The sequence below is a fragment of the Euleptes europaea genome, chromosome 8 (assembly GCF_029931775.1).
Source record: "Euleptes europaea isolate rEulEur1 chromosome 8, rEulEur1.hap1, whole genome shotgun sequence".
NCBI lineage: Eukaryota > Metazoa > Chordata > Lepidosauria > Squamata > Sphaerodactylidae > Euleptes > Euleptes europaea.
Genome location: NC_079319.1, coordinates 37,211,311 through 37,228,398, shown reverse-complemented (window position 1 = coordinate 37,228,398; position 17,088 = coordinate 37,211,311). Strand labels below are relative to the sequence as shown.

General features: G+C 42.1%; 1 protein-coding gene across 1 annotated transcript; it reads right to left on the bottom strand.

Annotated features, from left to right (window-relative positions):
• Window positions 1–5,782: 5,782 nt before the first annotated feature.
• TRAM1 (translocation associated membrane protein 1) lies at window positions 5,783–15,823 on the bottom strand. Its single transcript, XM_056854125.1, has 11 exons — window positions 15,666–15,823; window positions 12,908–12,971; window positions 12,069–12,190; window positions 11,783–11,899; window positions 11,301–11,359; window positions 10,901–10,985; window positions 10,170–10,240; window positions 9,331–9,435; window positions 8,977–9,120; window positions 7,330–7,487; window positions 5,783–6,061 (listed from the first exon to the last, which is right to left on the bottom strand). Exons 1-11 carry the CDS (start codon window positions 15,786–15,788, stop codon window positions 5,988–5,990), a joined length of 1,122 nt encoding a protein of 373 aa, XP_056710103.1. The 5' UTR covers window positions 15,789–15,823; the 3' UTR covers window positions 5,783–5,987.
• Window positions 15,824–17,088: the final 1,265 nt, after the last annotated feature.

Genomic DNA, 17,088 nt, shown 5'->3' with positions numbered 1-17,088 from the left:
ACGGGTACTTTTGTGTGCTAGGTTAGTCTGGGTCCTCACTAAGTAGTTTGAGTCTATGAATAATTTTGAATAACATCTAAGTATCCTGAAGTAACTGAACTGAGAACTAAGAACTGTGCCTGTAACCAACTAAGATTCTAAACTGCCTGTAACCATTTAAGCTTTGTGCCTCTCTTGAAGAATAACCAACAATCAAACAACCTTTCTGTAAATAATAAACTTCATTTTATTCATACTTTTACATTTAGCCTCTAAGCCTTTCTATTTCTACCGGGGGGGGGGGGAAGGAAAGGGAAACTCTCCTCACTTAAGTAAGGGTGATAGACTGTGGAGTAGAAAGAGTATGAAAACCTTCCTCTCAGCTACTGAAACAGGGAGAAATTTGAGGGTACAAAAAAGGTGGGGAAACAAAAGAAGTACAGAAACTCCTTCCCCGCTTCCTCACAGGAGGCAACATATGAGGAAGACCTTAGCGCCCTGTCCCTTAGCCCTCTGGGGCAATTGGTTGGCTATTGTGTGGAACAGCATTCTGGGATAAACAGACCACTTGCTGGTGCCTGCTTATGTTAGTTTATAATGTGCTTATACCTAACTCCTTTAAAGTTACTCTAATTAAGGTGACAATCTTTGTTCTAGTTCCTTCCTTAATTAAATTCAGATAGCCAATTTCTCTCGAGTGTAGCTTCCACTCTAAGTTAGCACCTGAGCACCTGCTTGTTACAGTCCCCTTTCAGGTAGGCCTCTTTTCTTGGCTATCCTGAAAAACAGAAGGTGTTGACTCCTGCTTCACTCTGAAGTCTTCCCTCTGGGCCAAGTTTTCTCTGCTGCTGTGGATGCTGAGGCAACTTCAAACGGCTTTTGAAGCTGGTAACTCCTACTTCCTAGAGAGAGCTGCTTGCTGAATACACCACAACTAGGACACCAAGGCACTTCTCTAGGGTGCCCCTTTGGTTTTCTGAACTTCTTCCGTTTCCTCTCCTTCTAGCTTTTATATTTCTTTGGCCAAGTACTAGCACACAGGCTCCTTCTGTCCAGACAATCTCTCTACAACTCACTTTAAGTAAGTTGTGTCTGGCCTTATATGTTCATTGGCTATAACACCTTCAGAAAGTATCTACTACCACTTCTCATGCCATCAGCCTATTGGTTCAAAATTACAGACCGATGAGAACAGAGAAAATTTCTAGGAACTAACCAATCACTTCTGTCCACCTTTATATATCAAAGCCATCTATGGACTACTGTAAACCCTTTACTATTCCCTTAGATACTGTAACTATGAAGCAGCCCTGCTGCTTGGCAGGTTGCCAGCAGAGGCCTATCTTACTTTGTAGCCTTACAAAACCTCTGCTGGTAATAAAACCACACCACCTTTACCTCAGAACTTTAACCAGTCTTATCTGTAGCTTGCCATTTTCATATGCATTCACATATTTCATTTTACATAGAATTATCAAGGCTATTTCTCCACGGTAGGATATAGGTTAGAAGGTTTGGGGATGCAAGATACCCGCAGATCCAATTCCCTGCTTACCTACAACCTTGCAGGCTGGCATGGTACAAAGCAATGGGTCACTGACAGCCAGTGTGGTATAATGGTGAACAGTTGAGCTAGGGCCCCAGATCAGCAAGAAACTCAGCAGCTGATCTTGGGCCAATTCCCGCCCCCAACCCTTGAAATTTTTCTTTGGCTCTAGGGGTTACTGCAAAAATTTAGGCACCAGATTCATGTTTCGTCTTCAGGGTTTTGTATTTTAATTACCTAATTTTCTAGTTATCGCTACTACAAAACTTTACTCAATTCTTCAGTTTCACATAATTTAATTAAAAGCTATGACAAAAGTGTTGTAGTATATGAATATGGGACAGCCCTGGTTATCACACACACACACACAAAGCTAACCTGACTGTAACATCACTTACCCCAATTTCTCATAACTTCATTATTGATTTACAAGGCTATACAACTGAAAATTAAAGCCAATATAGAAAGCCAACTGGTTAAGAAATGAATTCATCTGCCACCACCAAATGATGTTAGTATATAAACAAAATCTTTCTGCACATATACTTTTATGTCATACAACAAAACATCCAGATTTAAACAAGTTTTATACTACTGAGGACCACAGAGACACTACAGTAAAATAATTGCTGAAAATACTAGGCACTACAATGAAATTTCTTAGCACCATGGTGACCTGAGTTTTGTTGAGCTTTGGCCTAATCTACCTCACAGGTGTGCTGTATGCTAATATGGTACACCATTGTGTAAAGTAGCTACACAAAGCCAAGTTGAGCCATTTGAGAAGTATGAAAGTTCTCCAAAGACAAGTAGAAATATGGATTGTAAGCAAACACAAATTCCAGTGGAAAAGTGGTGTCATCTGTTGCAGCAAAACACAAAAAGGAGTCTTGTGGCACCTTAATGACTAACAGTCTTCAGAGGGCCACTAAGAAAACACAAGGAAGCAGGAAAGCATCCATCTTTCTTTCTCTGTGGTTTATTGCTAGTCAGTGGGTAATTTATTCCAGACCATTAACTGGCCTGGAGTAAATTAGAAAAATACAGGAAGCCAAGAAGATCCTTGTTTGTTTACAATGCCCTCAAGTTCTCTCCCCCAGATTTCAGGAGGAACCTTCAGAATTCTTAACAGGCAGAGTTTGGCTTCTTTTCATAGTTAGGCTGTAATGCTTATCTCAAAAAGGACACGCCAAAATATGTCCCTTTGGGACATATAATAATTTGAAGTAGCATCAATACTCATTTGCACTCAAACTATTTGCAGAACTCACAAAGAGATTATCGCGAGTGGAACTTCAAACCTGTGCTTTGGCTCATTTGGAATCTGTAGACAGTTCTGGCTTTACAGAAAACACTATTTTTTAAAATAGTCTTCCCACAGAAGTCAGCATTTATGTTAGATGAACAGTCAGAATGAAATGGCCATCATTAATTCCAATTCCACTCCCTTGTCAGACAAGTACTTAATATCTGAACACACAATTGGTTACAACTTTAAAACAGGTAACAGTGGTTTCAAGTTTTATTTGCCTTTGATAGTTTTCTTCTGCCCAAACCATGAACTGCTATGTTCTGGTGATCATCTTAGAGCTTCCCACTCTTAAGCTAAATAGAAAGGAGATACATTTTTCATTATTTTATTAAGAATTTATTAGAAATGTACATTAAAGGAACAATAGTATATCAAACTCTTGTTATTCCCAATACATCTTGAAAAAATCCTTCCAGAAATGTAATCAGGCACGATCTCGTTTGTGGAACTAAAATGCATACAGTTACCATTACATTTTATTGGAACCATTTTTGTGAGGTGGTTTGAATTTTTATAAAGCTCTGCCTCAGGCAGGAAAAAAAAAGCTAAAAATCAATGAACTTACACAAAATGCAACTGAACAAAGTAATCCAGTTATTCCAGCAAGGAAAACATTCAAACACCACACTCCTAGTCCAGAGTGCAATGAAGCACTGTCTTAAGAGCCTGCAGGTATGGACATGCTAGCCCCAAAGAATGCAGACATGCTACATCGAAGTGTGGTTGTTTGGGTGGTGAGAAGCCTGAAGGCACAGAGTCCATATTTTGGGTTCATTGTGTATTTCAAAAAGTATACCCAAGAAAGGTGGGGGCAGTTTTAGCCACTTCATGAGGACAGAACATTAATTTGCCGTATCTATTGCAGGGGACAAGGTTAGAGACACATAGAAGATAACAGTAGTTTGGTATGTAATTCACACTGTGACACCTTACATAGACTGTGTAGCTTCTTCAGCATGGTTGATGCTGGACCATCCTGCTCATATAATCCATGCAACAAGCCACTATACTCCTAAGAGTATGTCTTCTAATCAGGCATAAAGATCTTGTTTCACCTGCTCTGTGGTACTGCTAGATGCCCCAACTCTTATTGCTATACCACTTTTAAAATCAAGTAAAGGACGGTCAGGGAAGGTTGGGAGTTCTTCCCCTCTTAAAGATCAGACCTGGCAACTGTTCTGAACTGTTCTCCTCCCTAATCCAGTGATACCAATGATCTGGGCGAGACAGACAAATTTCATAATGAAATCCCCGTTAAGGTAGCATGTTCTTGCTCCAATTAAATGCCATCCAACTATGTAAGTAAAGTGAATTAGCTTCATGGGGGGGAGTCTAGTGGCCTTTCAGAGAATGTTTCCCTCCTGTACATGGCAACATCCTGTAGAAGCAGCTACATTCAGCTTCCACTCTGAAACAATTATCTGGACCTTGCTAAAATCCACTGGTCCCTGACCTGGATAGCCTAGGCTAGCCTGATCTTGTCAGATTTTGGAAGCTAAACAGGATCATCCCTGGTTCATACTTGGAAGGGAGACCACTAAGGAAATCCAAGATTGCTACACAGAGGCAGGCAATGACACACCACTTCTATTCATCACTTGCCTCAAAAACCCTATGACAAGGGTGTCGAACTCATTCATTATGAGGGCCAGATATGACATAAATGCCACTTGGTCAGACCATTCCTTGCCAGCCCAGCTCAGGACTGGAGGGGTGGCTGCTTCGGCTTGCTTGCAAGCCGGATAAAAGCTCTCAAGGTGCCACATCTGACCCATGGGCCTTATGTTTGACTTGATGGTACCTTCCACGACCACCAAAACCCAGTGGAGGGGTAGTTGGGCCTAGCCATTTGTTACTCCTCAGCATTGACTATTTGGAGCTATATAACAGCTTTCTTCTGCAAGAATTCTACCTGGTATATATTCATATAGTATAATTAAACCAAGATGATCCTCAAACGATATTCTTACTGAAGCTTATCCCACCAGTATTTTGATGTGGAAAAGCAATACACATTTCATGATCAGAGTTATTCCAAATGATAGCTTGCATGCCATGCTCTTTGTGCTCCTTTTAGTCAGATACAGACAATTCCCTCCCCACTGTAGACATATCAAGGTTACAGATAACCCCAAACAATACCACCTGTCACTGAATTGTGGAATAATGGAGATGGTGGTAGGCATGCAAAAAGGTATTTTCCCCCAGCTGCTGCAACAGCAGTCTAAACTTTCCTTGCACTGGGGGATCTTTAATAAGCAGGACGGTATTTTTAGCCACCCACTCCTTCACAACTACCTCTTGTAATACATATGTGTGTTTTATGTGCTGCTCCTAATTATATGCTGTCCTAAAGACTTCAGAGAGCTAGTTCAAGGAATCCAGCTCTTATTGGCTGCACCAAACTAATTGACAACCAGCAAAATCAGGTGGGAGAAAACCAAAGGAGGACAATACTGAAAGGAAGTGCTACCATGCCAAATTGAAATTTGCTCTAGCAGCAACTCAATATGTATTTAAGATGTAAACATGTTTTGTAGCTGGTTCTCAAGATAGGATGCCCTAAGCCACAAAACACTTTAATTCCAACAATACCCACGATATACAGAAGAGATTCCTTGACAACACGCACACGCACACATATATACTCTGGAACATTTCAATCAGTCCAACTGTGTTTTAATAAGGGAATTTCATGAACCACTGTAGGTATTACCTACATATTTTGGTGCTTTCCAAATTCTGTTCTGAATTGGAAAAATCATAACATACACCTAAGCATTAGAGAATATCTAAAATCAGATGTAATATTATTTTTAACTTCAAATTCTCAAACAAACTTCATAACACTTTTGGAATGGCTACATCACAACTTTAAAGCTGGAAGGAATGACAGACTGTATTACTAATTTTTGGCAAGTGAATTCTGATTAATACTCAAACATCTTCAAAGATATTAAAAATAAAGTTGACCCCCTTTTCAGTTAAAATGTTTTAAAAAGTTGCACGAAAACCATTATGGTAGCAATAATCAAAAAGCATTGATTTTATTTTTTTTGTTAACAGTAAGAACTCTGGTGCTGAAGAATTTTCCAACGTAAAAAGCAGTTCTCTTTGGGGATATTAGTCAATTAACTTAAAAGTTCTATTTTAAGAGGATTTTTCTTTCCTGCTACGAGGCGAGTCTGCTCCATTTGAGGTTAGCGTTCCATTTATTCCATTTTCTACAAATAAGAAGAAAAAAACCAGTCAACTTTCTCCCAACTATCAAACCTAAAAGCAAAATCACATACTCATTTAATTTTTTTAAAAAACTTATTTATTTATTTTAGAAGCATTCACTAGAGAGTCCAACTTCAGATGAGGAGAAGAGAGCTCTCCCCTCTCTTGGACCATGGCCTCAAGAAGGGGAGTCGATGCCCACCTCTCACTGAGCCCAGCTAATTCTCCTTGTCAGGCAGCAAAGTTATCTGGCCTCTGTGAAAAAGGCAAATGGAAACCTCCTCCCTGGAACCCAGCTTAACCTTGATGAATAGGCAGAGGGCCCCCTACTCTTCTCCCTTACTTGTTAACAAGGGTTAACGTTTAAACTGCCAGTTTTTAAAAATTCTTTTAAATAGTTGTTTTATTAAACGATTTTTACATCTGTCCTCTGCATGCTTGGAAACTACTTTTGTACTAGAAGACCACAGATGTCACTTGGTGAGCAGAAGAGGCTTTTTAATTCTTGGGGACTGCTCTTTACTGGCACAGGCTCTGTAAAAATGAGAAATCCCCAACCTAAGATATATTGATATTCATCAGAAAAAGCCTTACATGGATTTGTTGTAAATAAAATACAATACTGGTCAAAATGTTTTCACTATTTCTCTGATCTGCTGGAATCAGTGAAGGGGTATCAGCAATGGAAGGCTCCTTCCAAAGGTGGTCATTATTTTCTCTGTATTCTTTAAAATTATATTGCTATGTCTGTAGGCAGACTGCTAATGTTTTGAAGCCACGTTGCTTTTGTGAACCTGTTGGAAGGATGTCCCAAATGACTTGTTGCAGAACAGAGGGTAACATCACCACCAACAAAATCCCTTTGGGCTCGACATCATATTCATAACAATACATTTTGTTCATTCTAAAATACACATAAAAGGCACATATGTTAATAACTAAAGCTCATGTAATGCAAGGATTTTAAAAGTGCAGACACATTTAACTTATAACAAAACACTATGGGTAATAAATCTGGCTTTGGGCAGATACTTATTAACTTAAGCAGGCTGAGCATGATCTACAAAATTGACGCCACCAGTTTAGAGAAACTAATGCATCTTCCTATGTGTCTAACCAATATCAGCCACATAATCAGATAACAGCACCTTTCCTGAATTTATAGAATTTAACATCAAGAGAACCCATACAACTAAAAGTATCTTGATTTTACAGTACTCCTAACCCTTCCCCAATCCAAAAATTGAGAATTATCTACCAAAGTACAAACCTCTTTCTTTTTTGGATGGCTTTCCTTTAGTTGTCATAAACTTCTTTTTTACTGGTTGGGGAGGGGAGGAATGTTCTCTCCACCTTCTTAGCTGAAAATTAATGAACTTCCACATCATAAAGGCCTGAGTTAAACAGATGGAGGCCAACACGCTGATTCTAAAAATGAAAGCGAAACGGATTTTGGAAAGCATTTAAATCTAGAGATAGCAAGGCTCAGGAAAACTGTTCCCACTGGGGAGGTACCTCCTGAAAGACCATTTTAAAGTCTCTCTCACTGGAAAAGAAAAGGCTGTAGTAGCATAGCAAAGTTATGATATGCCAACATTAGGCAATAATAGGATGGAAATGCATAATATGAAAAGCATGTTCTGAACCCACCATAATGGGGAGTTCCCCTTTCCTATGCAACAGAGAAGCCATGCTGCTATGAAGGAAGGTGACATCTCATTCTCAAACCAGCAGTGTGACATTTATTAGAACACTTTGAGGGCCACTTCTGTACATTTTGTACTGGGGTTTAAATAATTGAACACAAAATATGTTTCACTATACCACAGTGGTACATACTATATGTGCAGCATACGACTTCATGACAGTGTCCTTCCAGAAACTAGAAAAACAGTCAAATGGTGTTGTTTTGACTGCACAATCTACACAAATTCAATCTAAAGCAAGACCAGACACTTTCAAGATGTCTGGAATGTTCTGAAGGAGAGGAACAGGCAATCACTGGAGGACCAAAGGCTAAATATTTTGAAGGACAGAGTCTGATCCAAATTAATGCGAGTGGAGCAAAGCTTGTGGAATACGACTTTCTTACTTTATCCCTCCTGCTGCAGTCCACTTAAATTCTGCTCTTGGGAGTTGGGGGTTGATCACCATCCCTCCCCCACCAAAGGAAGTGCCTATGTACTAGTTAAAGTACCACCCTGCCAACCAAACAGCATCTTTGAATCCAACGCTGACTAGCATCTACTGGCAAGAACAGCCATAGATTGGCTGAAACCAGATTTGTTTCACAGCATTCAAGGCAAAATGTGCACAGCATACATCTAATACTTTTATAGTATTAATGCTTGGATATTAATCCATCTCAGTCATCTACACTTACCATTATACACCCCAAGCCAGCAAAATCCTGCATGAAGACTGATCATTTACCCCCCACCCCCCTCCACATTATCTGGGCATTTTGCAAAACCTACCCAGGTAAATTTGGTCATATTCCGGCCAGACAATTCCAACAAGTCTATTTTAGGCCAAATGATCATTTATAAGCAGGGAGTCAACTGGACCTGAATCCTAGCCCACAAACTGATTCAGAAAGTGTGTGTTTTTTTCTTTCTGTGAACCAGAACTGAACCTGAATCTAACCCCCTGGTTGCCTTGAATTTCAGCTGAACCTGTAAACAGAAAAAAAGTACTTTGGTTCAGGTTCAAAGCCACCAAGAGGCTTTAGGCTTCAGTTCAACTCTGAGTCACAGAGAAAAAAATCCCTCCCTCAATGGGTTTGTTCTCTGGAAATATAAATACTGTAGCCCTCGAGCAACTGGAACGCAGTGGTACGTTGCCTCTGAACATGGAGATCACATTAACTACAGTGGGTAACCAGCAATGATAAACAATAAACCTCTCTGTGTTTTACCTGAATGGCAGCACATTGAAGTTTCCAGAACTAACATCCAATGTTTGATTCTCTGCTCTAGCAAGGCCAAATCCAACAGTGAGGACAGAAAGAATCAAGGTCAGAAGTCTTCCCAACACAAAAAGAATTGCCCAAAGTGAAAACCTAGGAGAAGCAAATCCAGCATAAGCACCTGATCGCTGAACTGATAATACATAAAAATCCTTCTTACTCTTTAAAATATAAAGTTATAGTGATATACAATGTAGTTTTTATTGAACTGAACAATTACCACCTATGTAGGAAACTAGTATATCCAGAAGCCAATGACATCCTGGGCACATTTCTATGGGATAAGTAATTCCACATACTTACCCTTTTTGGTATTTTTCATCACTGAAGTAAAACAGTCTAGAGATGTGGAAGAGAAATTCCACAAAGTAATGCAGCACAAGGAGAACCAGCCCAAGATGAGTCAAACTGTTAAAAAAGATAAACAAGGAAAGCTGACAATTGGTTTTCATTTGCCTATTTGGCATTCCATTTATTTACATTGCAATTATTTCACTGAAATAAAATTAGGTATATGCATTCAGAACACAGTTCTAGCCAGCTGGACTTCTACATGTGTTTTCAAGGATATCAAGAGAGGTGTTAACTACAATGAAAAATATAACTTGACAAGATCAAATTGAAATATATGAAATATCCTTTATAACACAGATATAATTCACTGCTCTAGCTCTGAGGGTCAAACATTTACCTATTATCAAAGATGTGGGAAAACAAAAATATACTGTAATGCAGTATTTGTTTAGGATATTAAGGCTGCTATGGAAATTCCAGACAAATTCCAGTCAATATTCAAGCCTGATTCCTACACTTGCTTTCAATAGTACCAGAAACCTCCCAATGTAATGTGACATCTCCCTTGAGTCCTAATACAGCTGAATGAAACTAGTAAGTTTACTGCATAAGTTTGTCTCAAATTTCAGTATTAACTCAACTCATGTATTTTGTTTGTTTTTACTGAAGGACAGGGAAGGAGAGTAATGTGAGATACTTAAGTGTTTAAAACTGACATTATACATATTGTACTTTAATAGCATTAAATTATTAATTATCATATCTATATCCTGCGCTTTGTACATGGAAATGAAGACAGCATAAGTCAGTCACTTTAACATGCATTGAAGTGTCTCCAAATCACTTACTTTAACAGATAAGCTCCTGTGATATGGAAAAGATAAAGCCCAATATAAACAAGCTGGCGAGGAATATCTTCCTACAAAAAATATATATACATAAATAAAAAAAGCACAATAGGGAAACATCACTATAAGGACTATGCCAGTTGATGGATATTGTCCAATCACCAAAATCATTATTTGCCAGGAATTCTGCTGTTTCTACTAGATCGAATTTAACCACAGAATCTTGCTGAATAGCTAATTAAACAACTTTTTTTGTACACAAATTTTTAAAGTATGATGGTATTCCAAATGTAAGATACTTTTATTGTATGCCTCTATCCTGAATTTTACTATATGATTATCATTTTAGGCTGTTGAGCATTTTATTATTTTTAATTCTCACATTTTAATTTGTGTGATGTTATAGTATTTTTTAAAACTTTGTTAGCCACCTTGAGCAGGCCTCTGGAGAGGTGGCACATAAAGTTTCTAAATAAATCAGATCAATATTCACAAGATTGCAGATTACTGACATCTTCCCTGCCTTTCTGAAGACCACCATGTCAAACATCAGAGGAAATTATTACTGTTCGAAGTTAAAAGATACAGCACATGGAAGCATTAAAAAAACAGATTCTCACAGCACTGCCACCTGTGAACAGTCTGTTTTTAACCAGCTACTTTAAAAATAGGTTCCTAGTTCCTGTTCTTCTTTACCAGCTAAATAAATGAGAATATTTTTGGAGGCTTACTTTTTTTGTCTTCTGGAAGTAGAGTTCTGGAAAAGCATGGAACCAGTATGCCAACTGTGAGATGTAGAAAAACTTCATTTGAAACCTGCATGACACAGTAGGAAGATTTAAAATTCAAACATAAGTATTTCAGGGAAGAGCGCATTTACACAAGAGATGTTAACACTGAAGCCTCGTCTGAAACATCTCTCATGAAATTTGAGAGTGACAGCACAGTGGCAACTGCTGGCCACAGAACACCAACATAGAGATACTGAATTTCTGGAGTGTTCATTAGAAAAACAAGGCAATATGTTTTTCCACCATCTTAATACAGAGTCACCTTTAAGCAGTCACCTTTAAGCAGTTTATTTGATCTGGTAAGTAAAACAAACGAAACCTCCCCCACTATGGTACTTACGGCATCATTGTATGTGGGTAGTTTCTCCAGAGTGAGGTTGGATCAGATACATAGTTCTCCTGAAATTCCAAAATAGTGAGACTTTTTATTGGCATATAACACAGACTCTCCTGTCAAATGCCTTAACTAAATTGTGACTAAAGCTATGTCTCTACAAGAAAAAGAAAACAAGAGCATTTCTAAAAGCAACAAATTGAAGAGGAAGCTACAAGACCTGTTTAATCTGACCAGCTCCCAGACTGATATAAAGACAAGAACACTGCACAAAGTTTGACTCCCAAGAATCCACCTGCTAAACTTACTGACCCAATCCTAGCCTCACATTACAGCCTAGAAAGTACCTGCAGTCATGCTCCCTTATAGAAACGTGTACCATTGCACTATTTTTGAAACAATTTAAATCAGTTATAAGATGAACCAGGGTTCAAGTAAAAAACTTGCAAATCAGTTTTTCTTCTAAGTATATGAAGTGAGATACTCACAGAAACAAGAATGCTGGTTCCCCAAACACAGGAGAAAAGGTAAAATGCACTGAGTTGTCCAGATTCATTGAATTTGCTGTGCTTTGTTTTGGAAAAGTGCATTCGCCTATTAATTTTCTAAACAAAAAAGTGTAATTTAGGTTATGGATATTTATAACAGGTTTGTTAAGAACCTAGCTGACATGTCAGGTTTACACTTTCAATTTCTGAACTCTACAAATGGATCTGTGCAATCAGTTATCATGATAGTAACATACTTTATATAGTCCCAACAGAAAATACTTACATCTAGCACATATTCTTGAATAATAGCATGTATAATGATTGCTACGAGCATGTAGAAGAAAACAGTAGCCAGATCTTTGATGCCATAGTGATAGAGTGTGACTGTTTCCATAGGCTGTTCTTCTAAAAAAGAAGAAGAAAAAGTTAAAGAAACGTTTCTTTTAACTTCACTCTCTGTCCAGTAAACTGTGACTAAAATGTAGTGGAACAGCTCACAGAACTGATCTTCCCCACTTCCCGTTTCTGGCACCCTCCCATAGCCACCCAAAAGCCACTCCTATGGTTGGGGTACCCGCCCTTGTGAATGTGAAAGAAGCAGTAACTCAAAGATAAAATCTGCAGGGATCCCTAACCCCAGTCAAGTCTTCAGCTTACAGGACATATCTGGATCAAAATCAGTCTTGTTACTGACCAACTGCCACTTTGAACCAGAATATCTGCTCTGATGTTTCTGCACGCTTTTCCTGTTTTGTAGGTATTAGAGTGCTGGAGTAGGATCTGGGGGATCCAGGTTCAAATCTTCACTTTGGCATGAAGCTTGCTGGGTGACCTTGGGCTAGTCACACACTTTCAGCCTAACCTACCTCACAGGGTTATAATGAACATAACAAGGAACAGCAACCATGTATGTCACCCTGAAATCCTTGGAGAAAGGATAAAAATGCACTAAGCTAGCCGCTGGGCTAATGTAGCATTTGGCACATCATCTCATGAAAATATATTTGTTGGTGCAACAAGTCATAGAAATGGCCATTGCTAGTATGACAACTCGACATATCAGCAATGTAGGAACGCTCTACTTCATAGGACAAACACCCAAATATCTAATTTGAACTTTACCTGTGGCCGAAATGGTAACATTGTATTGAAGTGTAACAAAGACAACAGCTGCTTTTGCTGTAACCTGAAACAAAATAAAAACAGAATAAACTACTACTGTAGGGGGAAAAACAAACAAACACACCGTGTCCAAGGTACACAAACAGTATGCTATAGAGATGTTAAAACTTGGCTTTTTAAAAAACCTATATAAATGAACTGCATATAGCCATACCCTGAGATAGATCCAATTTAGGTAACAAGCTAGAACTGCAAGAATACTGAACATAGAATTATGAGGAATGGTTGGCATAATGCTTTGGTATTTCAGTAAAATACCCACTAGTCCAGAACTGTACGTAAATGCCAAGATCACTATTCTAAAGGGTCTTTAAAAAAGCCCCCCCCCCCAACAGACACCTGCATCCATCATTTGTGGCCAAAAGAATCATGCCTATAAACTTCTTTACCCGATCATCTGGAGGCAGTTTTTGCTTGCAAGAGGTTTATTTACATGATCACAGTAGTCAAGTAATTACAGTAAATGCACTAATTACTGACAACTGTGCAAGCTAGTTGTTTTCAACCAGTACTTAATACACCATTTTAAAAAAAACATTAATTCCCAAGTTATCTCATTTCTGACTAAATTCAGCACCACAATGTCATTAATAGGTGAACTAGTGCTGGTTCAACATCAGCATTTGCAAGCTCTTTTAAAAGTAATTTTTAACGAAGGACACACAAAGATATAACCACTAATTCAGTTCCCTGTATGAAATTGCATCTTTTAAAAGTTTATGCGCAGTTCAAGGCAGCAACAGGAGGTGAGAACTTTTTATGCCACAGCCCTCTCCCTCAATCCTAACCGCCACCATGAGTTTCTAGCACCAAGAGCAACTGATAACATCTACCTGGTGATGGAAGAACAGCTATTATGAGAGTGATGTTTTAATTGTTGACCAACTTTAATATTTCAAGTTCCCGAGCAGTATTCACCAGGCTACAAAACTGCACAGTACAAAAATGAAGAAAATGGGGGCGGAGAAGAAGAAGAAAACTGTCACAGGATGGCGAATCCCCCAATTGTGCAGTTTTCAGAGTCTTCAATCGGAATAGGTGTTGCAGACTTAGGTGTTGTTTTTTTTTTAAAAAAAGCACATCAATTTCTGCTGCTCAGATGTTTCTGAAAATATTATAAAAAATAAGGCTAGAGCTTCTGCCACACGATTTCAAAGTTTTGTTTTCAGAGCTACATCTGCTTTGGGGGGGGGGGAAATTGTTGAAAATCAAAGGCAGAAGCCTTCCATGTCCCCTCCCCCCATATATACATTATGTACCTAGTTGGTAGATGTGGGGGTTAAAAATCATTTTGCTATTTTTTCCGCAGGTCCAAAGGTGTTCCCCCCCTTTTAACCCAATTAAAATCCTGAGCCATCATATGCACTTTTTTTGGTGGGGGGGCTATGCATGTCCTGGGCCCGAGAGGAGAATTCCTGGCCGTGTGCAGCATATGGAAACCCTTCGGTCCACGGAGGGTTCTCTAAGTACACGTCACCGTCCACTTCACCTTCCCCGGAGCCGTGGGGAGAGGAGGGGCCGCCTGCCGCAGCGCCCCATGGGGCTTGTAGTTCTGCCCCCCCCCGGTACACAAAGGCTAGGGGGGCCGTCCCCAGCCCTCCCCTCCAGCTCTGGCCACCCGAGACCAGCCTGCTCTGCCCCCGCTGCACACTTCTCCCTCCCCACCGCCCCCCACACACCCCTTTCCCGCCCCCACAAGCCTCGAGCCAGCCAGCCCTCCCCGAACCGAGTGCCACGTAACCTTGCCGAGGAGCAGGAACTGCGAGGCAGGCAAACCGCACACGGGAAGGAGGGAGGCGTGCGTGGAGGAGCCCCCCCCCTTTGCAAATATTCACATTCTAGCTGCATCTGAAGAAGTGAGCTGTGGCTCACGAAAGCTCACACCCTGCCAGGAAATATTTTTGTTAGTCTTTAAGGTGCTCCTGGGCTCTTGCTCTTTTCTACTACTGCAGACAGACTCACACGGCGACCCACTGGGAATTATCTTTTTTTTTGCAAAGGTTCAGGCTACGGCTGTACCCAGCCTCGATCCCCGGTGGGGCATGCAGTTTAATGGGGGGGGGGGGGAAGGAGAGAAACACTCTCCAGAGGAGGCGGCGGCGAGGGAGCTGCTGTTGCAGCCCAACAACACACACACACACACACAGAGGGAGGCTGACATGAGGCCCGCTGGAGGAGGGAGGGCTGAGGCTGCCCGCCACGCCGGGCAAAAGGGGATGCTGCCGGCAGGACGATGCACCAGCTGCTCCTCGCGCCAGTCGACGGGATCTGGGAAACGGGCTCCGGGGGCAGATGTCCAAGACGCCCCCCCCACCCCGCCCCAGGAGGATCTGGCCAGGTGGGTCAGCAGCACGGGAGGAGAAGTCCTTCCCAAGCTTTCCCGCGACAGGGCGCTTAAAGAGAACTCGGGCAGGTTGGAAAGCCGCTCACGCCCCCCCCTCCTCGCCGCTACAGGTCACATCTAGAGGCAAAGGGGCATGGGCGTACGTGTGCACGCACAGACACGCAGGCTGGAGCCCGACGGAGCAGCACGCTCCAGCCACACCAGCTCAGGCTGCACAGGGGGCGTGAGAAGAGGGGTCCCTGGTGGCGTCGCGTTTTGCATCTCGGGTTCCCCCCCCCCCGTTCAGTGTTTCATCCCCCACCCACCCCCCAAGGAGCACCTCCGACGCCTCCTGCCCTCGCGGGAACGCCTCACCTCGAACATGAGCCCGAGCAGGAAGACCATGGCCATGCAGGACACGATGTCCGCGTGGTTCTGCACGACGAACTCATGGCTGAGCACGGGAGGGTTCTTGTTGCTCTTCTTGCGGATCCCCATGGCGGGCACAGCACAGGGCGGCCGCCACAGCCCCGCTCGCGCTCTCTGCGGCGGGGCCCAGGAGGAGGAGGAGGAGGAGGAGGAAGCCCAGGCGGCCGCTCCGCCCCTCCCCGCTGCTGCCGCCCCCCCTCCAGCGGCGGCAGCAGCAGCAGCAGCGGCCGCCTTCGCTACGAACCTCATCTCCCCGCCCCGAGTCGGGAGCCTGGTCCCATTCGGATAGCCGCGGGTGGTGGGGAGCCGGCAGCGCCACCTGCCGGCCAAGAAGACCAACCGGGGGAACGCGACGTTGTTTTGTTATGCTCCGGCCCATTCGCGCGCAATAGTCAGTGGAAGGCGGAAGGGGGCGGGGTGTTCCGTTGCCGGCGCGTCACGCCCCGCCTGAAGCCAATCGTGGCGCGCTCGTCAGGACGCTCGGCCGAGAAACCGCCCTCAGTTGACCATAGAAAGAGAAGGCTAGAGCGGCATAGGCAGGCAGGCAAGCTTCCGCTTAGATTGGGGATCTCCATTTTGCACTGGGGATGGGGAGGGGGCAACCCCCCTCCCCCCAATTTGGCTGCAGCGAACTCAAGAGGGGGAGGAGACGGCAGTCTACGTACCATTGCTGCAGCGCAAGGTATTTATATGTGTGTCTGTATGCGTTATCGCTCTTGCTGGGTAGTCTTGCAAAATGACTTGCAAAGTGACTTAGCAAAATGAGCCCAATCGAGTTATCTGTGTAGCCCTCTACTGTGTAACTGTCAATCAATAAAGGCTTTAAACAACCTACATCCCCCGCCCCCCCAGCATTGACTCGTTTCCCCTTGGCTGCCCCTTCACGGGTCTCCCAACTAGGCCTTGTGAAACGTGTATTTTATACCTCCAGCCACCATTTATACATGCAGGATGATGATCAGCATGTGTACAGGGAAGGCTTGAGACCACAGTGACAACCATTATTCTACAGGAGGCGTTGTGAGATACTGTCACCCTTGGCACCTGTTTTCAAGATGGGATATTAACAAAGGGCTCCATTACAGCAAATCACTAGTTGACAGTTGCTTTAGTCACCACCGCATACAGTATTCAATACACCCAAAATTGTGCTTTTAAAAAGAGAAAATATGGGGATAATAGCAGAGTGCATAACATTAGTTATGAAAGACCAGATTTTTTTTAACTTGTGAAATATTGTCTTACGGTTAGTGAAAGGCTTTCAAAGTCCAGGATTAAGTCTAGGGATGCCAGCCTCCAGGTGGAGCATGGGGATCTCCCAGAATTGCGGCTCATATCCAGACTCCAGAGATCAGTTCCCCTGGAGAAA